The following is a 27,734-nucleotide window of genomic DNA, read 5'->3' as shown; positions in this document are numbered from 1 at the left end:
ATGGTGTCTACCAGTAACTCAAGGGGAAGAAGTGTGGGAGAATTACAGGCCAAAGCTGGTTGTTGCCTGGGGAAGGCAGCAAGGAACAGGCTGGAGCAGACTCATTGATTCTGGCCTGAGCTGAGGTCTTACAGAGATGATGAAGCTGTTGGCCCATGGCCTCAGGAATATGGTTCACTTCCAAGACAGCCAGACCACAGCAAGCCTTTCAACCAGCCTAACCTGGTTTGCCAAGGAAATCATTGATGATAGTCGCTCTTCCTTTGAAGTTGCAGTTGCTTTCTAAGTTTTTTTAATTTGACCCCTGTGTGTTCTTTCCTCTTCAGTACAGGGGTTATACTGCATGCATTAGTATTATCAATGTGACATGCCATTACAGGAGATACTGATGAGACTCCATCTGGAAGGCTGCAAATCAACCTGTTTATCTGTGCAGAGATGAATTACAGTGAGTGTAGAGCAAGACTGGAACAGAGGTTTTATCAGAGAGAAAGAGACCACAGAGTCTGGAACATCTAGTCATGCTCAGCAGAAGGCAAGGGAGCTTATGATTATCCTTGTGATGGTTGCACAGACAGCAAACCCCATGGAGGGTGAGTAGCAGCTTGATCTGTACTGGTACAAACCAGACTGCACTGGCTGTGAACACATCTAGGCTGAAAGTTCAAAGAAAGTTCCTAATGATCTGTGTGGGTCTGAAATAATATGCCTGCCTCAGGAGCCAGGGGCAAAGTATCTACCTACCTTTGAAACTGCTCTTGGTTAATCTGGGGGAAAGGACCAGGAAGAGCAGCAGATGGATTTGGTGGCTGATGACATTCCTTCCAGTCCTCATCCTTTTAAAGTGGGATCCCAGGAATTCAACATTGATGTTCATTTCCTTAGTAATTTTTACCATAGATTTAAAAAAATGTCTTCTGAGCTGCATTTTTTGTTTTGGTTCACTACTAGCTTGAAACTGGACTTTCTTAAGCTCTCCTGAATTAACCAAACCTTTTCTGTGGAATGCATTAGCTAGCCTCCTGGAGCTGCAGTGCGTGCAGCCTTGCCCTTCAGGTCCCCCAGCTGTGTTGGTGACGATACTGTCACCAGAAGGGGCTATGGCCTGCCCCCTGCTGCTGGGATGTGCTGCAGAAGCAGATGGGTGTAAGGCTGCTTGCAGTTGTGGCAGAAGAGGTTTGGCTGTTCAAGTTGCTGGATAACAAATGGTACCCATCTCCTCCAAGGCAACAGGAAAAATGTGCTGGACCATATGCAACTGAGCCATGGCTTGGGATCAGGCTCTGGACCACCCTGAATGTAAAATGGTGCCCTCCCAAGGCTGAAGCAGGCTCAGTTCATGCTTCTCGGAGCTGCTGGCCTGTGTTGCTGCCTGATTCCAAGAGTGGCTTTTCTAAGAATGGAAACAAAAAGATATTAAGATTTTTAGTCCAGAAATCTTTAAGTGGCACAAGCCACAGTTGTGCAGCTGGTAATTACCACCACCCAGGGGAGCCTAGGAAGAGGCCATTCTTTTTTCGAATTACTACAAAGCCTTTCAATTTGATTAATTCTTTCCTTAATGCATTTCCTTGTAATTTGTATTTGTGAAGATGCTAATGGTAAATTAGACAATCTTTCCTGTGAAAAATACATTCTGTACTCTCCATAAGCTTGGTCTCTGGTGGCATCTGTGCATTCTTCATCACCCATCCAGGAGATACTTTCAAAGCCAGGTGATGATCCTGTCCTTTCTTTCAGTTCAAAGATGCTGCTTGAAGTAGAACTGACAAGTAACATGATGAAAGTGTCATCCATTTCTGTGTGCTGCAATGGTTTGGGTCAGAACAGATTAAAACACATTTGCTACCTGGAGCTGTTTAATTTCCTTTGAAACTGTGCATATTATTCCAGCCAGAGAAGTCAGATGCCAAGAAGGTCAAGGGCACCACAGCCTTCTACAGTAATGGCACAGGTTGGCCTGATAGGGTGAATGGGATCTCTTACCATGATTTGAGCACTGGCAGCTGTGTCACTATCTCACATGACATTGCAAGGCCCTCAGATGAGTGTTGGGGGTGGGGTATAATAATAAAAAATATGTTTCTCCTCAAAACCAGAAATCCTAGCATTGGTAAGCAGAAAAATATTTAGTGTGAAGGCAGAATTATCCTGCCTATCATCGTCCATGTCCCAGCTTTGTTCAAAGAGGCCAGGCGGCTCCCACTGGGAACACAGGATCTAACATAGGATTGCAAGGTGATCTAACTTCATTGCTGGGCACTATTTCAAACTAAAGATGGAGTGTAAGTGATGATGAATAGATGGTCTGTAATGGCCTCTGTGTACACCTGGGTCCCATGAACTAAAAGGGAGTTGATGTGCACTGAAAAATAACCATTCCCACCAGAGCCAAAGGGGTGGCATCAGAAAACGCGTTCTGAGAATTTTTTTTTTTTTTTTTCTGGAGGAGGGAGAAAACAAGAGGGAGGCGGAGGAGCCTAAGGGGTAGGGACACATGAGAGTCATGGCCTAGCCCCATGGAAAGAGGGCAGGACCCTAATGGAGCAGGGCAGTGGCTATTCTTGCAAGTTCCCTCCTTCCCAGAACCCTGCCTGCACTTTGCTTGTTGGTGATTTCCCAATTGAAGGCTGTTGGGAATTACTGCAAGACCATCAGAAACAATAAATCCATATTCTGGCTCTTAGAGTGGCTTCCAGAATTTAGAGACTTTTTACCCAAGTCTGGCTATTTACTAGAAAGCTCCCCCATGGTCTCTTCTCTCCTTTTTGGCAACAGAATTCAGCATTAAATCAATCAAGCTCATTTGTCTCAGCTCAATGATAATAACAAGATGCTGATTTTAAGAGCAAGATCCTGGATCGGTGTTTGTGCTTCAGAGAAACATTGCCCTCTAGTGACTAGAAGGCAGGTTGTGTAAAAAGACAAAACATCATGAGTTTTGTAGAGTTTTATATGTCAGAGCAACACATTCAATTGAAATTTCTAACAGACGGAGCAATGCTGACTGTGGAGAGGGCTCAGAATGCAGCAAATACTCATGAAAGCAATGAAAAAGAGAGGGAGAGAAAATGGTCATCACATTCCCTCCAGATGTTCTGAACAAAGAACTTTTGATTAAACTTACTTCAAGAAAGTCAGTATTTGTCCAGATGCTCACTTTTTAAAAAGAAAAATTATAAATATGAAACATAAAACTTATTCTGTAGCAAAAACACAGTGTGGTATCTCTTTTTGGAGGAAAATCTTGGGATGAGGCTGTGATTTTGCAGTCAGGCTTGGTGTATAAGTGAAAAGCTATTTGCAGAAAGTTTACTGTGGTAAGAAATATGATAAGTACATTTGGCAAGTTTCGTTTTTTTAATAAGAGACCTCCTGTACAACTCTCCCACAACCACAAAAAAATGCCTCACAACAAAACCCCCCACACCCAAGCAGACCTGCACGAGATGATGTAAGACAGTACCTCAAAGATGTCTCTGAAAGGAATTAATTATTGTATTCAACTGCTTCTATGAACACTTTAGTCCTTTCCTCAAAGACTTTTCCCTTTGCTAGGGGTGAGCTGAGTCACATCTTTCTGTTCTGGAGAAAAAGCTGCAGGACTGTTCCTGTGTCTTTTTGGTCAGTAGTAATGTACCTTCCATGTTTCAGTGGTGACATGGATACTTTCTGCAGCAGCATATGCTAGCTGATGCATTTCCTTGTGTAAACAAGAAGAAAACAGCAAAAATTGATCAAACTTGGCTCAAAGCAGGGGTCCATTATTGTGTGCTTATTTCCTAGCTTTGCTGAGTCATTCCTGGCTGTAAGAGGCTGCCACTCTCGCAGAGCAGTGCAACATTCCATGTCACGGCTGCGCAGCACACGGTGCATGCCCATGGTTTTGCTTCACAGTGGGCTGTGAAGCCCAGCAGCTGAGGACTGATACACAGCTGCATCCAAGTTAAGGTATCACCACTGAAGCATTTTTTTCACCCAGCTATAAAGGGAGATAAATTCTTCAACAGTCACAACTAAATCCCACAAGAACCATACATCAGAGCAGTAAAATATATTAAATTTGGGATTAACAGCTCTGAATGTTTTGCACTATCCTCAAACAGTTTGAATTGCTTTTGCGCTCCTCTAACTTCAGAAGCCAGCCCTTCAACCACAAGACAAAATCAAGATGAAACAGGAGACATTACTTCATTGCCACAGCTGTCTGACTGGCTGGCAGACTGGCATTTCCTTGAGCTTTAATGAAACAGCTCAGCTTACAGGAAACAGAAAAGCCACACTTGAACAGGAGGCATCATCATGAAACTGACACTTGTGTTCCATTTAGGGAGCCTGGAGAACAAAGGTTTAGCAAGAGAAGTTAACTGTTTGGAACAGTTCCACACAACGCAGCTACCCATGTGGAAAGGCGACTTGGAGGGTATTCCGAGGATCGGAGCAAAGTGGGTGCCCGTTTACATGGTGGGATCAGGTCTATACATGGTGAGATCTGATGCAGGAGACACAGGACCATGACCAGACGAGGACCACACAGCTGGGATCCTTCCTGACCCACATCTACTCTGCTCAAGAAACTGTAGAAGACAGCCTGCTCCAGAAGCAGAGGCTGCACTGCGTGCCTGTACTGCAGTTTGCCACGACGGGGAGACGCCGCGCCGCGGATGTGCCTTGTGCAGCTTCCTGCAGTGTGGGATGCAAATCCCACCTCGGCCAGCCCCCTTGGCAAAGGACTTGTTTACTTTTCTGCACAGATGTGACAAAAAAAACCCCACCAAACCAAACCCAAAATCCCCCCTATATTGGTTTAGTTTCAGCAATTTAATAACATTAAACCCAGCATTCTTTATATTAATTCTAAAGCTCTGTTCTTTTGAAATACTAAAATCCATTTTCTTTTGAAACATCCACAAAATTAAAAGCACTGGGGGTCTTGGAGCTAAGAGCCTTTGTAAAAAAGAGTCCTTCTGCACTGCACCCAAAAATAGGTGGGTGTTAACAAATAGGGAAAGACCTGCACCTTGTCCAGCCTGCTGGGTAGAGCTGGGAATGGGAGTGAAATCTGCTCTGCCAAAGCCCCCTGATTATATGGCACTAACACAACTGGCAAAGGCAAACATGAAAAAGACATATTTGAAGCAATTGGAAGAAAAATATAAGTGAAGGAGAGAAAAATGAAGAGGCAAAACCCACTGTTCCTCTTCTTGATTCCATTGAGCTCTTCAACACTAGCAGCATGGTTAAATTCCTACTGGATTCCTACTGGAGGATAGGAATGTTCCTCTGCCCCTCTGCAGAGCTGGCCTGTGAGGTAAGCAGGTAATTAAACCCGCTGTCCTTGTGAGAAAGGCGACTGCAGCAACAATACATGTGCTAGGTTACAGAGGCAGCAGAGCGAGACTCCTTTGTGCTGGCTTTCAGCTTAGGTGCCACAAGACTGGAGACACGGAACAAGGCAGTTGCCTGCTCTGACTGACACACAAAGTTGGGTTTCACTGGCTGTAGCTTCCAAGCAGGCTGTCATTGATGAAAGCAAATTAGATCAGCTGGGCATCAAGTGATACCTCCCATCAGTTTTCACCGCCCACCGCTGCCAGCTCGACACTTCTCTTTAGCGCTGCATGTGCCAACTGTCTCACAAAGCCAGCTGCAACATCTACTGGAAGGACATGGGGAGCAACCACAGGTGGGGAGAGGAGCTGGGGGATCTACTCGGGCTAGGGGCAAGACCTGTGCCTGCCTTAGTCCAGGCAGAAAACAGGGTTCTCCAAGAAGAGTGCCAGCTTGCTGGCCACCAGGTCAAGGTCACTGGTGTTGGCATATTTGAGCAGATTGGTGTTCTTGAGAAAGTAATGCTTGAGGAAATGCTGGCTTACACACTTGTGCAGCTTCTGTACCAGCCTCAGAAAGGCTTCAGGGAAGCAGCGCCAATCCTTGGTGCGTGGGTATTTTTCACACGTCCAGAATAGCACTGTCTGCAAGAAGCAGATGGGAGAGAAGATGTGTTAGAGGTTCTGTCGAGGGCTCACACAGCTTACTAAGGCACTTTTAGTGCTGGTAAATGGCTGACAGCCTTGGAAATCACAGAGACTCACGCTGCTACCTCCCTGTGTTAACGTTTCTGCAATGGAGGGATCCCAACTGACCAGGAAGAGCAGCTTTGAGGTGCCTGGTTAGGATCTCTCCCCAGAGGAGCCACTCTCCACTGACTGAGCCAGGAGCCCAAGGAAAATGATCTCACTAAAATAATCTTGGCCTATTTGCCATCCTCCAGCAGGAGGCTCTGCAGAAATGCCAGGCATTTTAAGCTGTAGAAGACGGCCTATTATGCAAGGGTAGAAGCCAGTAGATGCAAGGAGGGACAGAGCATAATGAGATCAACATAATTATTTGTTAGCTTCAGCTGTATTTGTGCTGAAGATACACGAAGATTTGCATCCTAAACAGACTGAGATTCCAAGAAGCTATTGCAGGTGCAAGGCTTGCTTTCTGCTCAAATGCTGGTTTTTTTTCTGACATGTGATACTTAACTTCATGTCTTATGTTCTATTCCTCCAAAATTATTTTATGCAATTTAACATTTGAGAAATACATAGTTAAAATAACAAAATGCATATGATTGTTGCTCTTATAGTATTATTTTTACACTGCCTATGTTGCATTTTCTCAGATTTTCCCATGACTGAGAAGAATTTTCTCAAGGAACTTGGACTTACTGTACCAAAAAAGCCATACTAACTGCCTTGGTCAGCCTGAAATAACATTTTAAAGTACAAAATCACCTATTCGGTGTTCAATAATTCTGCTAAGTTCCTTAACTGTCCTCTGAATCCCAATTTTATTTTGCAAATTCAGCTACCCAAAAAGAGACTCACGGACATTTTGAGAGGTGGCAGAACCACAGCCTTCAACTTGTCTGTTTCTACAAAGGTAGAATTTCATCTATAGTTGTACTGCTGACAAATTTCTTCTCAAACAGTTTTTCAAATGTGAATTTTTTTTTTGTTTACAGCTGCAATAACCACAAAGCCTTTTCTTGAATGCCACCAGGGAACAAAGACATAGTGAGGAATTCAAGCTATAACTCTCTGAGAGCTGCTCCTTGAAGACTTGCAGAGTAGTTACCTTCTGACACATTAAAACTACTTCAGCAGGCAGCAGTTGCAATGAAGCTTCTGGAGGCAAGGAAAACAGTGCTGCTTTTTCAGTCAGGAGGACAAACAAGTGATTTTTCCCCAGCATTTATGTCCCTAACTGGCAGCTCTCTACCAACAGCATAGAGTTGGCTTTCAGAATATACCTAGATCTTTTTGAAATTCCAGATCTCAAACTTCATTCCTAAGCAGGAAAGCAAAAGAAGGGCAGTTACATGGTCCGCTCTGGCTTTCAGAGCTCCTGGTATGCAGATTTCCTCTGTCATAGAGGATCTTTTTTAATCCTAATTGTTGGATACCTCTGACAGGGGCAACCTGAGAATTTGTGAAGAAGCAGGGGAAACATGAGAATGTGAAGAAACTTAACACTAAGCCTCTGCTCAACTGCTGGTTTAACCACGGACTGTTTCTCTCATTTTTATTTTTTTCCTGTTTTTCTTTTTAATGTGAGTAATTTTGAAAAATTCTTTCTGTCTGGTAAACCATCCTCTCTTGCTGTAAAAGCCGGAACTATAGTTACAGTAAAGAACTGAAGAGCTTCTAAATAGTTTCCTACTTTGATCAAGAGTCCATGCAACAGCACTTCCTGCACATTTGCTCCTTCAGCCAGGGAAAAACATTGTTCCTAATGGTTAAATGGTTTTCCATTTTGTCTTATATATGACAGTTTTCCCACCAGGTAGTTCTTAGAGGCACTGAGGAGTTTTGCATCCAGCTAAGCTCTAATCAGCCTCATCAATTATTTTTTTACTCCATCTTGACTTAGAGTAGTGCCATGACTGTAACAGCATGTGATGGTCACCAGCTTTTTCTTTAGGAGGATTCTTAGCATTGCATCTGGTTTTGGACACCAAAAGATCAGTAACTACTGTAGGAACCTAATGGCTTGAGGCTTCAAGGTGGGAAAAGTACAGCCTCTCCCTGGCAACTCCAGGAGGAAGAAGTCCCAGGAAACAGGATTTTTAATCTATAATCTAACAAATTATGCTGCCTGTGGCCCATTCGTGTCTGCAGCTGTCAGATGTGGGGACACAGTCATAGCAGAGTCTTCTCTCTCTTTTTCACAAATCTTGCTTGAAGCCATCTTGAACCCCGAAATAGGTGCAGGGAGGGTGCCACCACCTCTTTAACTCTTTCTTCCCTTCTTAGCCCAAGTGAAACACCACCAGAACTGTAGTTTTCACCTAATTCATTAATAATGCTCACCTAAGACAGTTTTGTTTGGTGCATATCCACAAAGAAAAAAAGCACCATCTTCCACCAGAGAGACATGGATATAGATGGCTGGGATAATCAAGAAGCAGGAAGTAAGTGTGCAATTACAGACAACAGTACAACGTGAAGTCAAAACAGAGCAGGGGCCTCGACTCTATTTATGTTGCTGCAATCATAATGTTCCTACAAGCCTTAGTTTCTTATTGAAGTTTGGAACACATATTTAGTGAACTCCTTGCCACCATAAAGCAATGAAAAGGTAGAGCAGTTTTGACAGTTACCTTAGAAGTTACACAGATGCTACACTGACTTACACCACAACATTCTGACATTACTGGATGGAAGCAACTGCAACAGATCCCGTGACTGTATGTAGGTATCAGGGTGATGCCTACCTGAAGGTGATAAGCTGTGATGACAGGCTTATTCCCAGCACACCAGACATCTTCCTTCATCTGCCTCATGACCCTGAAGCACTTCATGCGACAACCACCATCTTCATCAAGTCCCTCCATGAGGATGTGCTCAGCACGGGAGAAGCACAGCTGCCAGTGGTAATTAGAGCGGGCTAGGAGGTCGAAACCCAGCGACTGTGGAACGACAGGGGAAGTGTGGCAGCAGATCAGAGGCAAACTTCTCCCAGCAATGCAGACAGAGGTTACAAAAGCACGTGTGACATCTCTCAAAGCCTATTCTAAACAGGGTTAGCAGAGGCAGCAAACATGAGGCGCGCTCCCATCTTAATTCTTAGTTGAATAAACACGCATTTTGCATTGTTTCCTTGTGTGCTGGTATGAGTTACTCCAGGGAGATCCTGTTCTAAAGCTATCAGGCACAGTACCAGCAGTGCCACTAAAGCAGAGGTACAGCTCTGCAGGCACTTTGCTGTGGAGCAGGAGGTTGTGCATAAGAGGGGAGCAGGACTGGAAGGTGGAATGGGACCTGCAGGAACTTGGCAGCTGGGACTGAGCTGGAGTGCCATAATCCAGCCATGAGTGTTGTAGGGAAAGATGGGATTGAGCTGGAGGGCAAGACACCAGCCCATTTGCTGAAGTACATGAGGCAGAGCAAGAATGGTGCACATCAGAGCTGTGTGATGCAGGCAGAATTGTTTGCTAGAGACTCACACAATAAAAAGTTAACTCAGATTTTTTTCTATAGAATTCACCACTGTAAGGGGGGGGAAACAAAATCCAAATAAACTCCAACAGAATATTTTGAAACATTGCTTCTCTCTTTAGAGAATACATCTTCTAACCCTACTGCCATCACCATGCAGTTCTTCCTTTGGGAAAACACTGTCAGACACCTGAGAGGTAAATTCCATCCCAGAGTCAAGGGTGTTTTTTACACTGTTTACCTTGATGCATTGCACTTTTTCCTGAGAAGGCCAACGCTTAAGGCAACGAGGCCACCGGGCTTTCTCGGGCCAGCACGTTGGAATCTCCACAGCAGGTACCAGCTCCACCTCAACCTGGGATTCTGATGTCTCCACAGCCACCCGGACCACTGAGCTGAAGCTCTCCAGCACTGTCACTTTACCTGTGAAAGGACAACAGGAGAAGAAAATACTGATAAAAAGGTCCTTTTCCACAAGCCAAGCAAGAGGCTGTCTAGGACTTGGAGCTCTATTGTTCCGTCTTAACACTTTCTCCTCAGTAACACATGAAGACTATAAGAAAAGCCTAAATCTATATAAGTCTATCCTGGGGAAGGAGAACGGGAAGATGAAAGAATAATGTTCTTAACTTTACACTCAATTATCATGCTTTTTCTTTTTTCCTTTGTGGGTACTCTTAAACCCTAGGATCAGGTTCTTAAAAATAAAGCTAGACAAGTGGTGCAACCTAACATTTCTAATGATACACTACAAGGAGATCACTGCAGATTGAGAGGACCAGATGAACACTTCCTATCTAAAGATGTTTTTCTTCCTTCAGAGAACCTGAGATCAGATCCATTCCAGATCACACTTACTACTGCCAGACATTCAGAATGTTTTGTGGGGTATCTGTAAAATTTGCTTCTGGAGATGCACTTGCACAGAAGACAATACCAGAATTTATGGTCTGTTGTACACAGCAGTCACACAGAAAAGCCTAACTGCTACATCACTGCAAGTGCTGAGTGTTAAGAAGGATTAGTTCTAAGGTGATTTGGAGGAAAGACGTTTCCTCAGTGTTAAAGAAGAGTGGCTCATCTCCAGGAACAGCATGATCTAAGAGTACAAAAAGGAAAGCAAGCTGCAACTAATGGACTTTGTGGGATGTTTCCTGTTGGTCCAGTTGAGTTCATGGAAGAAGTTTATGTCCTGGTCACTCTGGCAGGATCATTGTCCCTTCAGCTCTGCCATCTGAGCCAATTGCGTGTTCATCCTCTAACCCACTGAAGTGAAAGGCTGAGCAGACGAACATAAGCAGTTTAAAGAGCGATGTGTTATCCCAACCTCATTTTGACTGGCATGTGCTAAGGAGCAATTCATGGGGTGAATTACCTTGCAAAAAGTAGAGTCCATCCCAACCAGCACTTTATTAACCTCAGAAAATCTATGTGCTATTTCCCTGCTGAGCCAAGCCTGGCATCTAAACAGGAACTGTTCTGTTCCCAAGCTCCCAACAAGGATCCCTAGCAGCTGAAAAGTGTTAGAGCAACCACTGCGTCAGCATGTAAATATGTTCATAGTGTTTCCAAAAGCATTGCAATGCTTATACCTATTTTTCCACTACTGAAAAGTGAGACATCTCAAAAACTGATTTTGCTGGTGCTGAAGTAATTAAAAAACTGGGAAGCAAAGAAATCAGTGAAGTTTTTCTGTAACTTTAGCCGTACTGTGGGATGAAGGAAGTCCATTCTTCACAGAAACAAACAAAAATGGTAATTGCTTCTCCTGACTTCATCTTAGCTCATCTCCTCCCAGCGGACCTTACAAAAAAGGCATCAGAATCATCAACCTACACACCACTCTCTGGGGTCCTTGCAAATACCTTTCCTGCAACACTCAACTTTCACTCAAGAACTTGATACTGACTGCTGCCCAACACAAAAACTTTCACATAAGTAAAGCCTCAGAAGCAAGCCTGTTCCAGCTGGTCTTTCTTGTGAGCCTCAATGTTGAAATTTCATTCCTATCCACCTTTCCATTCCTATGATAACAAGTATTTCCTGAAAAAAATGCCATTATCTAGAAGAGCTTGACATTAACATTTTTTTTCACTGTGACTACAAATCAGAGTGCAATCAGATGAGTGGAAATAGCTTCTATTGCTCTGAAATATAGAAGACTCATTAGGCTACTGATGAGTGAAGTCATTCTGGAAACATGCTATGGGAAGAGGCACCACAGGAGTAGCCTGGACACTGGGGAAAAGAGCTCTTGTCCAACATATTTTGCTTCAGTAGAAGTACTTCTACTTAGTTCCCACCATCACATGCTGGAAAGCTGTGGACAGCTAAGGTTTCCCCAGAGCATTGTCTACCCTATAAATATCTTCAAACATGTTCTTCTCAGATGTACACATCTTTCCAGTACCCAATTTTCCTATACTACCTTCCTTAATAATTTAAATATATTGCAGGTGCTGTAGTGAAGATTTTTTTTCCCAAACTAACTCCTAAATGTTCTAAAAATCTGGGCTGCCTCTTAGTTGAACTGCAAGGGTGATGTTGCTGGAGACCCTACCCAAATTCCTAAGAAAGGAGAAACATCTTGGGTACAAAGAGCCCCAAAACTACTGAATTCTATCTTCAATGCAGGTCTGTGTACGTCACTGCAATCACTTGAAGGCTTCCTGGTTTTGGAGAGTTTTGCTCAGCTTCTGACCATGCAATCCAAACACTCTGTATGTGTGATGGGTTCCCTCACATCTGTCCCCACCAAACTCACTGGAGAGGTTACAGGATACAATCGACTTCTCCACCAGCTCCCGGAAGACGATAAGGACTTTGGCTGGAACCAGATCACCTTCGATGTTCACATCCTCTTCATGCCACTGCTGAAGGCTTTTTGAGAACTGCTCCACCTCCAGCCACTGATGCAATTCCTCAGGGTCCCGCACGGAGGAGAGGAGCTTGGCTCCATTCACGGTGTAATAGCGCCAGTGCCGTACCTGGCATTCCCTGTAACCGGTCAGGCCACGCAGAGGAACTGTGATGAGGAATTGGCTGGGTGCTAAGACCTAGGAGAGTTCAGAGAGATTGAGAGAGGAGACAAGGGCAGATCCATGAGCTAAAGTCAGGAAAACAGGGTTGAGGAAGTACTAGGTAAAACTGGGGGCTTTGAAAAGAAGGACAAACCATGGTATGATGGGACTGACTGAACACAGCCAGGACCTGTCTAAGCATTATCTTGGAGGTATGCAGACTAAAAGGAAATTGTCTTAGAAGGCATCTGATGTGAAGCTCTTAGAAGATAAGAGCTCACTGTCTGATTTGCCACCACACCTGCCATGCTTTCCCCCTTTTCTTGTTATTTCTAGTCTGCAATTGCATGAGATGTAATAACCAGCAGCTTCCAAGAAGCAGGAAGGCATGAGAAAATATGTTTTGAGAGCCAGCCAAGGGAAACCCAAATAGTGGTAGTTATTATCTCAGAATTGTTACTTGAGATAAGCCCAGAGTCCAATGCTAGTAAGAACTATGGCAAAAAGTTCACCTTTCTGATCTCTTTCAAAGTTCACTACAGACATTAGGAAAATAAGGCTATGGCCCATTCATTTTACGAGTGTTTCAAGTGTTTCTGTTTGACTGGCCTTTAAAGGGACAGAGACATAAGGCAAGTGACATGCTTGAGCTTACAGAGCAGTGTCACTCCCAGAAATAAGTCCAGGTCTTGGCCAGCTGTAATGTATGGAACTGCATCTCCTGATAAGCATGACAGAAACAGCGTAAGGATGGAGGCAGCAACCAATGGACAAGGAAGCCTTAAAACAGGCTTGTTTGCAAGCCAGTTCATTTGCCTCACTTGAGGAACAACCATTTTCCAATAAAAACCAGTATTTGCAAGGAAAGAATGAGGTGACTCACAAAACATCATCTGTCTGGCCCAGGGCATAGCCAAACATGTCCAAGTGCTACTTTGGAAGCATCTGGCAGTTGTGGTTCCAGAAGGGGTGTTCAAAGTCCTTCAGATTTTTACCATGTTGGATTAGGAACTTTTCAAGTCCACTCGCTACCAAGCCTAACTTACAGTGGCATAAATAAGGTGAAGCTGCTGCATGAGCAGGATGTGAAGTGACAGCCACTGCTGCAAGGTGGTTACACCCATGGCGAACGAAACACGCTTGTCACTCTCCTGTAATAATCCAAAACACTCTGGTAGCCTTCCTCAGCTCAGCTGATTTAAAGTATTACCACAGAGGTGCCAGGGCCCTGAGGGCACTAACAGGTTTTTTTTGTCCCTAAGCAGCCTTTCTGGGTCTTCTGCCCATGGGTCTGGGACCCCCATTTCAGGTTAGCCCTGGGCTCCAGTGTGTGGGGAAGCAGCTTGACCTCAGACATGACTTATCAGCAGATTTCCCTGATGATCCAGACTCTTGGCTGACCCAGCTGCCCTCCTTGCATCTGTCTCAATCAGGGACCATAGGGCAGAGGCTGTATTGCTATGCTCACCTCCTGCCTCTCTCTCTCTCTCACAGGGAGCAGCTGGTCCTCTCTGCTCCCTGGCAAGAGATTTGGAAAACAAAAGATGGCCAGCCAGAAGCACAGAAATAGCAAAGAAAACACCAGGATGCTGGTCTTTTGTCAAATATAAACCATAAAGGAAGGAGGATGCTGAAAGGATGACACTGCAGATCAAGCTGACCTGCACACGTCAGGTTTGGTAGGGCAGCTCAGAAACAGAGTAGTAGGCTCCATAAGGAAAAAATACAATGGCTGTCATGCAGTTACTGTGGCTGTGGCTCACTGCCTCAGCCACATTTTCAGGTAAACAACCATTTCCCCCATACCAAAATGCTGTCTTGTATGCACTAGCACCCAACAGATTGCAAAGGGAAGAGCTGCACATGTTATGTGAGTGCCTACAAATGCAAGTCACAAGGCCCCTCCACCTGGGGCTTACCAGAAAACAACAGAATGCACAAGGCTGGGATTAGCACTGTAAAGCTGGGCAGTTGGTATCTTCTTGGCCTGAACAAATCCCAGTCCCATACCTATGCTCTGTCACACGATGGTCTCACATGCTGTGTGCAGGCCACAGGCCCCAGAAAGTCACAGGCTCGAGCAAGAGTCTCCATTTCTGGGTGTGTAACTTGTGGCCAGTTCTGCTGTGTTAAAATCCTGTCTAGAGTATGCTGGGCAAATGATATATAACCTCATTCTTGTGAACCTGGCCAGGCTGTTCCAGAGAGACAGAAACATTAGGTTAGAAAGAAAATAATTATGCTTTGAGGGAAAAAAAAAGCAAGTCTTTTGTGCAGAGGACAAAACAGTCATGGAAGGACCCGTTTGGTGGGTGAAATTTTCTGGAGAAGAGGGTGTGTGAGGAGGAAGTAAGCACAGGGATTGTCAGGCACCAGGAAGGCTTTGTACCTGGATGGATGGGTGGAATGGGCGCTTCCTCCGAAGTATAGCTGACCACTTGGCCAGTAAAGCTGGCTGATCCTGAGAGAAGCAGAAAGGAAGACAAGTACACAGAACAGAGAGAAAGCATCATTCATTCACAGCAAAGGTCATTCATTCACAGAGCAAAGCTGCAAGCTTCCCTGGATGCTTGGAGTTTGTTAAAGGAAAATTCCCCCATTTCCCCCACCTTGATTAAACAGTTGGCAATGCCACTGGGTAGTGCAGTACCAGCGACTAGTCTGGACCTCTTCATTATAACTTTACTAAAGCCTCCCCAGCGTTTTCATCAGCCCTGCACAGTTGACAGTTCCAAAAATGGTAGGCCACAACAAAAACAAACAGTTAGAACTTCTAAAAATTAAATAATCTGTTTTGTTCATATGAATTTTAATTCAGGTTTTCATTAAAGCATAACTTTTTTGTTACGTGGGTCACAGGAAAACACTGAATACCTAAAAACTTTTCTTAACTATTCTCCACTCAGTCCTTCATATTTAGAAGGGAGCTTGAGGCTTCTCAACAAATCTAGATCTTTCACCATGTTAATTGATTCCTTTTAGCTAGAAGCTGAAAGTTCTGAAAAATCCTGTAGATTTAACTGACAGAAAAAAATATGTTGCGAAATTGAACACGGAATAATGAATACATTGACTTTCCCTGGACACAAGTCTCCTCTATGTTAAAGTATGTCAGTAATAGTATTAAAGTTTTCAATCTTTGGAAGTAGACAGCCCAAACCAAAGTAATTTCTCATCAACCCATTCTTTGGTGCCCCACACCTACAGGATAGTTAGTCAAGTCCTCCTAGTGTTACTTCCACAGATTTGTAACACTGGGTTAAACATGAACAACAGATCTGCCACTTTTAAGGAAATAGATTTTGAGGATTTCTTTCAAGCAGAATTTGTTCAGATCTGCATACTATAACACCAAGTCACTGCTCATAATGGATTGCCTTGGTGGTTTTGTTCTGCTTTGCTTTCCGGAGCAACAATTTTACCCTGACCCTGGTCCTGTCAGACCTCACTAGCCAAGCAGGCTTGTTTCACACAAGAGGTGGCTGGCAGAGTCTGGCACTAAGGAACTCATGGACCAGGATGTGGCACTGTTTTACGTCACTGTGGCCATACTTACTGACAAGACCACATGCTCTGGGATACACAAAATCCCAGAAAAACTATGAATCTGCATGCCTTTGTCCCCAGGGCAATGGCCACATTTCAGACTGGGTGATTATATTTTGCCTCCACCTCCATACCCTTCCAGCAGCTTCATACAAAGACTTCGTCCCTTTCAGTCCCAGAGAGCTGCAAAAGTTGCCTTGTGCTTTTATGTATTTGCTGTGTTTTGATCTGTAAATGGCTGTGGTTCAGTATAATGACTGACATTAGTATTTCAACTAGTTCAGATGAAAAAAATTGTTTTCATCTGAAGTTGCCATTGCTGTGTTTGTTTCTTGTGCCTTTACTAGTTACTTTTGTGTAATGGAGTCACAAGAAATAAGCAGCCTTCTTCTGTCACAGCTGGGACAGGGCATTATTATTTTTACGTCTGAAGGTCTAAAACAGGGAGGCATTTCACTTCTCCCACTAATAAGTATTATATTTTTCCCAATGAAAAAGAAATTCCAATTCATGACAAAGAAAAAACATATTTTTCAGAAGGAGCTTTCTAATGTTCATAGCAGAAGAAGGACTTTTAATTCTTCTTTCTTTTTTTTTTTAGTGAGTTGACAGCTTTTCCACCTGTAAAAAATATGGGTCATAGCTCATGAAGGCATGAGCATTTTTTCTTACGTTACTGCTGCATAAGTTTTTCTTTCTGTCTCCCAAAGAGCTTTGGCTTCTGTTTGTGGATTGACAGCTCTGGCAATAGATGCTGTTTGTAAACACAGCAGCTGTAAGAAGAGGCTGTGCCTGATTTACCCATCTCTCTTCGATGCTCCTCTGGCTGTGAAATGTCCATGAGTGAGTGCCAATGACCCAGTCACTAGAACTCCACAGTGAAGTGTCAGCACATGGTCTGTGGTGTTTGGGTGAGGTACCTGCCCATACAAATACTTACATAATGGAGAAATCACTTCCTGGTTGCCTACAGGCTGCCAGAGAGTGCATTAGAGCTCTTGTTCATACCTTAATGTTCTCATTGTGAATGCCAGAGTTGGAGATAGCCTGGAATCGCACAGCCTTGTAGCTGATTTCTGCGGTCAGCTGCTGGATGATTTTCTGCACCTCCTCCACTGCTTTGGAAACCAGGTAATGCCGCCGTTCCACCTGTCAGTTCCAGGAAAGACACTTCATGTTACAGGTAATTGCAGTCTTTGTCTCCAGTGCGAAGCAGACAAATCAGCTTAAAGCATCCTGAAACATTTGTGCTCGTGCTGCACTGGGAATAAAAACTGTTCCCCTGTCTATTGCAACCAATTTACCATGAGACAGAGCTGAGAACACCAAAGGGTCAATATTCAAGACTATTGAGCATTAATTGATATTTCCATGCCAACACCACTGGATGGAAGGAAAGGAGTTCATTACACAGATAAATTTGTTATCAACTAATTCTAGTCTCAATTCTTTATCCATTTGATGCAGAATACCAGTTACTCCCCTGCATATGGTAGCCATTCTCAAAGTCAGAATATGTTCCATTCCAAGAACTGACAGGACATCAAGACTTAAGAGATCTGTCCATTAGTCAGGTGGTAGATGTATGTGGCATCATTTAGATGCCTACCTTTTACACTGAAAGTATCCACACTGTCTTTATGGCTGAAGTACAGATGAGACTCTACTCCTAGATAGTGTAAAAACATCTTACTAAAGCTGGCTCCATTGAGAACTAGGTGTTTGTGTGGCTTAAAGGGTAGTTTTTCAATTCAAGAAGTAGTTGCATAACGAATTACTGAAAATTATTTCAGTGAAATGTCTGAGTCTTGGGAGAACTAAGGTGAGGGGTGGACAACTCAGAAAAATATAAGATGAACCTGAACCTTCACTTATGACTAAAAATGAAGGAAGCACAGGGGGACTGTCACAATCTGAACAAGGAGATTCAACAAGAGGAACATGAAGGAACGATGTTAGTAAAGGACATTTAATATTTCCCAAATATCCTTACACATTTACCAGAGTGAGGAGATTCAGCTACTGTTAATGAAATTCATTAACATATTTGTCATTACTTAAACAACCAGAATTACTTATGGAGAGTGAAATATTAAGACTGTTTACTGTTCTTTTTTGGATCCTATGCTTCATCTCATTTGGTTGCAGCTTTTGCTTTCTCCTTGATTCTTCTTTTTCCTCACCATATTCTACTAAACCTTATTGTTTGCAGGCAAGAAAAAAAAAACAGAAACAGAGTTCATCACTTGGCTAAAGTGAATGGTAAAGCATAATTGCCACAGTCAAACATAATTGCTACAGTCTATTGTTATTATCAAAGACCAAAAGGAAGCAAAAGCATAAGTTAAAAATTCTGTACTGTGAGGGTGATGAAGCCCTGGCACGGGTTGCTCAGAGAAACTGTGGGTGCCCCATCCCTGGAAGTGTTCAAGGCCAGGCTGGACAGGGCTTTGAGCCCTAGTCCAGTGGAAAGTGTCACAGTCCACGGCAGGGAAATTGCATTATATGATCTTTAAAGGTGCCTTCCAACCCAAACCAGCCTATGGCTTTCTAAAATTCCTGTGTCCTGTTTACTCAGCATCTTCTTCAGCATCTAAACAACTCTCTATTCTCTTTTACTATCAGCCAAAAACACACAAGTGTGTTGAAATTTGTCCCCAGGGCCTGGAAGAGGACAAATAGATTCACTTCTTCACAAAAAGGACCATTCAATGGACTAAAGTGGACTAGTGCTAGCCTCACATCCATTAACCCATGAACAGCAATTGACTAAAACTGAACTTGAAAATGAGCAGAGTTTGAGTACCTTCCTCCCTCAGACAATAAAATTAACAATACTTTTACTAAGCCTGACTAGCTTTTGGAAGTGGGAAATACGTCAGCCCATATTCCCTTGACTGGGCTCTCATCCACCCTTGACATTCTGTTTCTTTGCTATCTTAACACCATGTAGTCCCCTATGTTTATATAATGCCCTTTAATTTCCCTAGTAATTCACCCTCCTCCTCATTCCAATTCACCCTTTTCTCTAAGAGCAGTTTTAGCTACTTACATGTACTTAAAAAAAAAAAAAAAAAAACCAAAACAAAAAAACACTGAAAGATTTAAGATTTTAGCCCATGTTCATTTTCACCTCCTCATCTCAGCTTTCATTTATGGCACTTCTCCATCTGTATCTACACTGTATCTATTTTCTCCACCTTATTTTTTTTCATCCAGAACAACTCCTTAGAACAGTCCAATAAGCCTGACAAGATACCTAATGGTTTTTCCAGCAAGTGAATGGTGAGTAGCAGAGAAAGTTGTCCATGTCCAAGAGCTTTTAGACAAAAAAAAAAAAAAAAAAAAAAAGAAAAAAAAAAAAGACTTTTTTTAAACTGAAAAGTATAAAAAGTATACACAGTGGGTTAGCTCAAACAGAAACCTAGAGTGCCCTCTGTATCCATTGCTATCCATTGCTCATGCTCTGTTCTCTCTAAGGGACACCTGCTGGAAACATTTTTTGCCACTTCCAGTATCCAGGGAGAATCCATTCAACCCAGCCTGGCCTCATTTAATTCTGCCTTCATCACCTACTGGGTAGGCTACAGCAGTTGTCATTAATTCTTTATAAGAGTATACACTCAAAAAACCAGTTGAGGGAGTGCCACTAAACACCTCTTTCAATGTGTACTCCACATCACTGGAGCAGGGATAAAAAACAATGGGCAAGGGACTGACAGAGGGTGCTCACTATAATTAGCTAACTATAATTAGCTCCCTAATCATCCTGTTGGAAAATATAACCTTCCTACAAAAGGGAGGGTAAAAAATCAGAAAACAAAAGGTGAGTCTGAAGAGCCAAGGCATTTATCTCAGATACTTCTAGTACCAGCACAGACTCAATGGGAGAAGAGACATTGTATGGTCTTTGCTGGACAGTCACTTCTGTGACTCACTGGCATTCCCCTTACCAGGTCTTAACTCAGGGAATTGCGCTAAAACAAATGCGCAAAACCTGAATAACAAGGTCAATTAAAGTTTTATTAAGGGGGAAGGAAGCAGGATTGGGATTTATTAGGAACTGTTAAGAACATTTGGGTTTTCTCTTATTTACCCAGCCACATCCACACCTTATGCATTCAAATTTTTCCATTGATGAGCTGCTTAAGGATGACATCTCTGGTATTATAGAGATTCATTGCACCAGGTGGTTGACCTATTTCCAAAAACAGGCAGCATTTGACAAGCTGAACTGCCTGAAGTTGGACAAGAGACTCAGGAGCAGGCAGAAACTAAGAATCCATCAGAGCTGGAGGGCTGCTAGAAAACAGACTTCCAGTATAACCTAAAATATTGGCAACTATGAGCCTCCCTTGACTACAGTCTGCTTCTGTTCCTTGTACTTATGGCTGTCATATGAGCGTTTTCCTGTGCACGGCTTCCCTCTGTTCCCTCCTTTGTAGCTCTGCTTTTTAAATCTTCACAGAAGCATTCTCTGTTATAGCTCACTGAACAGATTCTCATGGAATGATTTTCCTGTGCACAACACTGCATGCCTGAAGAAGGTATATTTCTGGGAGAACTTTCCTACTTGCCACCAAAACATTTCCACAGAGAAAACAAACCTTTCTTACCAGCCCCTTCATTGTACTAGAATACATGATCCTTTACAGAAAATAAAGTCTTACACTTTCTCATTTTAAAATTATTTGTCACTTTGGTATCTTGCATTTTGTTGAGGAAAGCAGACCATAAAACAGGATCTAGCTAAGTACTGCCATGAAACATGTCAGCTTTAAAAAATGTTATGGCTCACTTAGATCTTTTATTAAACAGTATTGTATCAGAGAAGATTTTATTCTGTTTTATTTCATTTCATAATGGGGGAAAAATTGAGTACTGGAATAGCTTATAAAATAGAAAATGAGATTCCAGTCTGCATGTGCTAATGAGACATGTTATTTTAATCATGGTATATAGAAAAGTATCCTAAGCTGAGGTGACAGACTGATGACTGAATTCTAACAATATTGGTCTGTCTCTGCAGTTCCTACATGAATCTTTTTTAGAGGCAAATTCTGGTGTTGGTCTTGTTTCGGTCAAGCCAAGACCACCAGACAGGGAGAGAGGCAAGGACATTTCCTTAGATTTAAATGCTGTCAATTACAGCTAGTCTCACATCTGGAATTCCAGATCAGGAACAAAAATTCAGGATACCTAGAAAAAGAGGACAAGCACCTTGAAAAATTAGGCTACCGGCAGATAAGATTCTGCAACAGAAACCTAGAAATCTCATTAGAAATACAGTTCTCATGAAACTTCACCCAATCTTGTCTCAGAAATGAAGACAGCAGGCGAGCAACTAACTGTCAAATTTGGCACCCTTCAGAATCAACACCTAGTGTGGGAGACAGAAAATCTGGTCAGATAAAGTCTTACCTTGCTCTGGATGTAGATTTCTACATCTTCATCTGTGAATGGTTTCATGGCAAGATGGTCTTCGCTGCTCTTTAAAGTGTGAATTCACTCTTCACTTGTTCACCTGCCTCTGGAAGTAGAGGAACACTCAGAGAGAGCTGCTCAAAGCCTTCTTGCCCTGTGAAGCTCAGTTCACCTAATACCTCTGTGCTGTGGATGAGTAAGAGAAGAGAGAAGCAAGGAAGCATGCCTATTTTTAATAATTTTCTTTTTCTGGTCTGAGCTACAACAGTGACTTCCAGCTCATTCAGAAAACTAGCTCCAAATATTATTCTTTACATTCAATTGTTATTATTCATCTTATTACTTTTAAATGGTGGATCTTGCATGCAGGCACACACAAAAAAATCCAAGCAACTGCTCTGTCTCAGGGCAGATCTGGAAATGCTTTGCAGATTGCAGTGCAGCTTCAGTACAGACATGCACAGCATTATTACTCTGCATGCCACTAGTACGCCCCTGCCTCACTAGCCCTTCACTACACCCTTTCTTAAATGCTCTCAGTTATTCCTTGTTGACTAATCCACTCTCTTTCCATCTGAAAACATATGGGTATTTTTACACTCAGATCATTCACTGGGGTTGCAGTCTGCAACCCCTGCTCCCCTCTTCTCCCCTCTCCTTATATCTCCCCTCTCTCTCTGGCTGTATTGACAGTAAATATTGTGCAGCCTGTCCCCTCCTGCAGCTTGCTTCGCTTTCTTTACAGTAAACAGACAGAAAGCTGCCTCTCGTTTTCTGCCAGCAGCTCAGCTAACAACCCCATATGGATGATTCAGAGGCAAAAACAATTGATCAGGCCTCATTGATCCAGTGAAGCTTGGTTGCTTTTAGAAAGAAGGGTACATCAGCACATGGAAGGGAGTGACAGAGTATAGACATGAGATCACATGCTGCTAAGCATTCCTTATTAAGGAAGGCACACTCCACTTTTGGGTAAGATCACTATTTCTCCCTAGAAAATGAACTTTGACATCCCTTGACCAATTTACTGCCTCTGCAACAGTTGGCAAAAGGCAGCACATGGGTGGGCACTGGGTGCTACCTCAGGAGAGGTACTGTTGTTGCTAGTTATCCTTCATTATGTCCTTCATTAAGTAAAATACGAAGTACATTAATTTATGTAATTGATTGGAGCACAAATACCTGCAGGACATCTGCTTTCCCAGCACCTACAAAGCAAACCTTTCTCTGACAGACAGCTGCCAATATCTTTTTGCTGACTTGAGGATTCCTTCACAAAGATGTGTAGGCATTTACTTCCCAAACCAGCTTCCACTAGAGTTGGGCACTGAAAAAGATTTTCCTGATTCCCCAATGTTTAGGGACTCATACCATGTTTTTGCTCAGTTCAAGACTTACTGGCTATCTTTCCTCTGAGGGGACAGCAGTTTATGTGAGCTCTGCTAGGGAAGCCAGATAAAAGGCAGGGTCTGAAAGAAGGCAAGTGGAGTAATAGTGGAGTTGGAACAGAACTTGTAGGCGCTGGTTGGATGGGATTATATCCAAGCAGAGTATACAAGAGAGCATTAAAAACATGCCCCTAAAACATTAAGTCCCTTGTGCTCCCTCAGACAGTCAGCTGCACATACAGCAAACAACTTCCTTAACACTCTTGACACCACTATACATTACTTTAATACTCAGAACCTCAGACGTGTATTATGAAGCAAGGAGAGATTAAGGGTCTCTCTTTCTTGCACCTGTAAGGTCTCTCCTCATGACAGCTGTCCAGAGACATGGTGCTGGCAGAGAGATTAAGTGGTTTTAGTCATTTGTCTTTTATATCATAGCATACCTTATGTTCATAATCCTTATTATTATAATCCATCTATTATTTCCATTTTATAAGTAGCACATATTATGCTACTATTTGGCTGACAGTAAATACTACAATTGATAAAAACCTTTACACCACCAGCAAAATACAGGTTAGAGTGGTATCAGAAGCAGCAGACAGTGTTGACCTCACAAGAACTTGTGTTTGTCACATGAGGAGCAGATAGCACAGAATGCAGCAGAAAAGTAGAGGCAGATGGCCATGTGTGAAGAGGGAATGTTACTGCGGGAAAAGCCTGCATCAGAAGGAAAGAGTAAAGAGAAAGGACAGAGCAGAAATGAAACATCTGCATAGATTAAAGAGGATGTAGACACGAAGTGGCAAGAATCCAGGCTTCTCCAGTGAGGTCTACTGAGCTGATGCAGTGGTACTGCAGAGAAACCTCCATCAGGTGGGTCCTTCTCAGGAACCTTCTACCATGACAGTGCTTGTATAAAGTAAGACAAAGGTGGAGAAAATCTGAGATGGATCCAAACTCCAACGGCTGATAAATACAATCTCCTGAGAAAATATTTCCCCTGAGCCTACAACTACTTAATTCCCCAGGCATGCCAGCAAGAGGGAGTGAAGAATGGCTATTTCTTTTTCCTTGCTCTTCAAGGAGCACAGAAGGAAAGAAAGAGGGCATCAAGAGGATGAAGCCAGGTTCTTCTCAGTGGTTTCAAGCATCAGGACAAGAGACAATGGGCAGAAACTGATGCACAGGAAGTTCCACCTGAATATGAGAAAGAACTTAAATATAAGGCTGATCAAGCACTGGAACAAGTTGCCCAGAGAGTATGTGGAATCTCTCTCACTGGAAATATTCCAGAACTGTTTGTATGCAATCCTGTGCCATGTGCTCTGGGATGATCCTGCTTGAGCAGAGAGGTTGGACCAGATGACCCATTCTTTTGTGAAAAGCTCACAACAGCTTCATGGAGATAAAAACCACTCTGCTGAAGCCAGGCAACCATATGAAGACAAAACAACTTTTCAGTTCTAGTTAGCTCACAATCCATCAGATATCATTGACATGAGCACTATTGACAGCTTTTGAATTTGCTTAATTCAGCAAATTAAACTCCCAGGTATACTTGTTTCTAAGGAGATTCCCATCCACACTGAGAATGGCTATCTTTTTGACACCTCTGAATCCTCTTTCTTTTCTAGTGATTGTCTTAAGCCTTAAGATGTGCCTTAAGCCCCTGCTAGGGTATGGGCATATTTCTGAGAGACATTTTCTCCAGACAGTTCTTGCTGAAGCACTGTAACCTTCCTTACCTCTTTGGTGGTGTCTCTGAGGAGGTTTTCAGCATCACATATCTAATCCGCCAACCACAGACACCCAAATTCTGCTAGATGAGCATCCATTGATTTATACAGTTTCTCTCAAGCATTTTCAAGCCACACTTCAATACTTTGCTCTTCTCAAATCACGGTTCCCTGCCTGCTGATCTGCATAAGATCATATGAAATGACTCAGCTGTATTACATCACCCCATTTATATTATTTCAGTTCCCATTTCATAGTATCTTGTAATGGAATTCAGATTGTGGATAATTTCCTTTGTACCTGCATCTTCATTTACTTAGTAGTACTCTTTGAAGAGGATTTAGAAATTTCCTAGTATCTGCAAAAACACTGAATCTGTGGTATATAACTTTCATTCATGCTGTTGGCAATATGCAGGACTGAATTTGATTTTGGATCTGTGAAACTCTTGTGAAAGTATTCTGTGAATATATGCCTTGAATGGTATTAGATTGGCTCTCGTATGTTCTGAAGATGCCAATTACTGATGCTTTTCATGCTTGCTTGGCTTTCCTTTCTTCACTCTTCAGTTTCACAGATCTGACAAAGACATTTCAAACCTACAATCAAAAGTAATATGAACTGTGAACTGCACAACAATAAAGAAATCACCAACATCTTGTAAATAAGAGCAGCAGTATTAACTGCACAGGATTGTCCAATATTGTGTCTTTTTCTGTTGGGCAACTATTTAGAAAAACTATTCATACGGAACAGTGAGCATGTATTAAAAAGCCTCTGCTAAATCACACAAATGAGTCAGACCAATGTATCACTTGTGACTCACAGATGATGTTGCAGTGGCAACAAATAAGCCTTGTTGAAGATGCTGCCTTCCAGATGAAATACAACCCTGAATTTCTAGTTGCTAATGATGACCCATCTCTTCTTGCTCTAATTACCGGAGGCATTAAGTCTGTTGCATTAGCTGAACCACGTACTTGGGTCAAGACAGACCACTAAACCAAATGATCCCAACAGATTTAATAATCTCTGACAGTTCTCTTGCCTTCTTAAACTGTTGTCCCATTTCTCCCCATTAGTGGATTAAGTGACTGTGCAAAATGAGTAATTGTAGCTTGAATCCCCTATAACATTTATGCTATGACAGTCGTTAGTACTGTTCAGCCTCCTTTCAGAGGATAGCAGCATAACATAATCAGGCTTTTTGGGGCCAAAAGTTCTGGGAATTTATTTGGGTTTTTTCCACTCTGTCTTTTAACAAGTTGATATGAGTAAAGGGGATACTTCAATGACAAAAGCCTGGGATGGACTAGAGGGAAAAGAAAGTCCTGCTAATTCACTGTGACAGCATCAGAATCACATATGGGTGCCAAATTCAAATGCTTCTCCACTCATTCCCTCTCATCACCAGTCAATACTTGGCAGGCTCAAAAATGCTCTGAATGCTTATGGCTGCTTGTTCTCACTGCCACACGTTCTCACATTAGCCTTGGACCTGCACTTCATATCATGTAAGTTAAAGGTTTACATCCTTTCCAAACTAAGCACAGGATTGGATTAGGTCCAGTCATTTATAAAACCCAATACCTTTTTTCCATTCGTGGTCATACCAGACACGTCAGAAAAAGGCAGTAGAAATGAGTTCTCTTAATCTGGGAAGAGATTTGAAACCCCAAATTATTTACAACCTGAATATTTTCAGGCTGCAGTGTAGTATTTCCAAAGAGAGTGATCACTCCAGGATCACCAGCTGAGGATGTGGGAAATTCTGAAACATGCTGAGATTCTAATGCTGCTACCCACCACTGACCAGCCTCAACTAGGAAATTCACCAGAATCCAGTCCATTCTGCAGCTGCTATTAAGCATCAAGCCACTGGGCAGCAAATATAAATTACACAGCAGTGATTCTAGCATTGCCAACATTGCTGGGACTTAGTGTGGTGATGTGTTCAGGGTCTGGGAATTTCCAAGTTTAAAATGGTCAACTCAGAAGATTGCAGGAGAGGCAGGAAGCTGTGAGTCCTGGCTGCATCATCTCTGAGGCTTCCAGGAGAGCTTACTGAGATGTGGGACAGGAAAACTGGCATTTTGAGTTCTGAATCTATGTACTGTCCTCTGAAAGTTCACTGAAATAGTGTAAGTTCAATGCATCATAATTTAAACATAAAATATTCCACTAGACCATTTCTAAGGATAATTTTCCTCTATATTTTATCCATCACTAAACTACAACTACTGTTCTACTATTTCAATCAGGATGTCCCACCATCTTGAAAACCTACCTGCAGCCAACATCCACAAAAATGAGAGCCTTCCAGCACTTTTATTATATGCCTAAGTAAATAGCCTGCATGCCGAAAAGGAAATACTTGATACCACTGATTTAAACACATGGTTAGAAAAACAGCATCTGGAAAAAACATGTTTGGCAGAGCAACTGGGAAAACTTTTAGCACTGGAAGTCTTTTCAGGTGAGAAAAAGCTGCCTCACTTTTGATGTCAGCATAGGTTTGCTGGTTATTTTCAGGCGCCAAAAAAAGGATTTTAAATTTAGGGGCACAGTAACTTGGGACAGAGAGACCAAGTCCAAGATTTACAAGAGCCAAACCAAGAAGCATGCTTGCAATGATGCTTTGTCAACAAGAGGGGCTGAATGAGACTGGATCACTGCATTTCCAGGAGCTGGTGGCTTTTTTCATGACTGCTCTCAGAGCACAATGTTAGCCTGTATTATTTTTACACTTTGCTGTTGTGTCCAAATTGACCCGATTCAGAACTTATTGCTTGAGTCCACAGCAGTTTGAAGTAAATTGAGTAAATTACCAGTGCTAAGTGAGAACAGTCACTCCAACACAAACTCACTTGGGAGAGAGAAGACTCAGACTGGCATCTCTGTTTATGTGCTTCATCCAGTCACTGACTAATAAAAAATGTACAAGAGTTCACTGGAGCACTGACTAATAAAAAATGTACAAGAGTTCACCGGAGCCAGAGCTAGAAACTAGGTCTCATATATCACAGGCCAATAACAGGCACACACCCCTAAGATCTATTGCCTTTTCTTGATCAAAATACAATTACTGCAGAACAAACAGGTCAGCTTGAGCAAGGAAACTGAGA

The 27,734-nt window shown here is 42.6% G+C and overlaps 1 protein-coding gene across 1 annotated transcript; it reads right to left on the bottom strand.

Annotated features, from left to right (window-relative positions):
* Positions 1-4,245: 4,245 nt before the first annotated feature.
* Positions 4,246-21,558, bottom strand: MAB21L3 (mab-21 like 3). Its single transcript, XM_053969675.1, has 6 exons — positions 21,476-21,558; positions 17,063-17,203; positions 12,253-12,544; positions 9,730-9,911; positions 8,765-8,959; positions 4,246-5,975 (listed from the first exon to the last, which is right to left on the bottom strand). Exons 1-6 carry the CDS (start codon positions 21,521-21,523, stop codon positions 5,742-5,744), a joined length of 1,092 nt encoding a protein of 363 aa, XP_053825650.1. The 5' UTR covers positions 21,524-21,558; the 3' UTR covers positions 4,246-5,741.
* Between the last annotated feature and the right edge of the window lie 6,176 nt (positions 21,559-27,734).

This window comes from Vidua macroura, chromosome 2 (genome assembly GCF_024509145.1).
Source record: "Vidua macroura isolate BioBank_ID:100142 chromosome 2, ASM2450914v1, whole genome shotgun sequence".
Classification (NCBI taxonomy): Eukaryota; Metazoa; Chordata; class Aves; order Passeriformes; family Viduidae; genus Vidua; species Vidua macroura.
The sequence above is the reverse complement of the archived record's forward strand: the minus strand, read 5'-3'. Positions and strand labels throughout refer to the sequence as shown.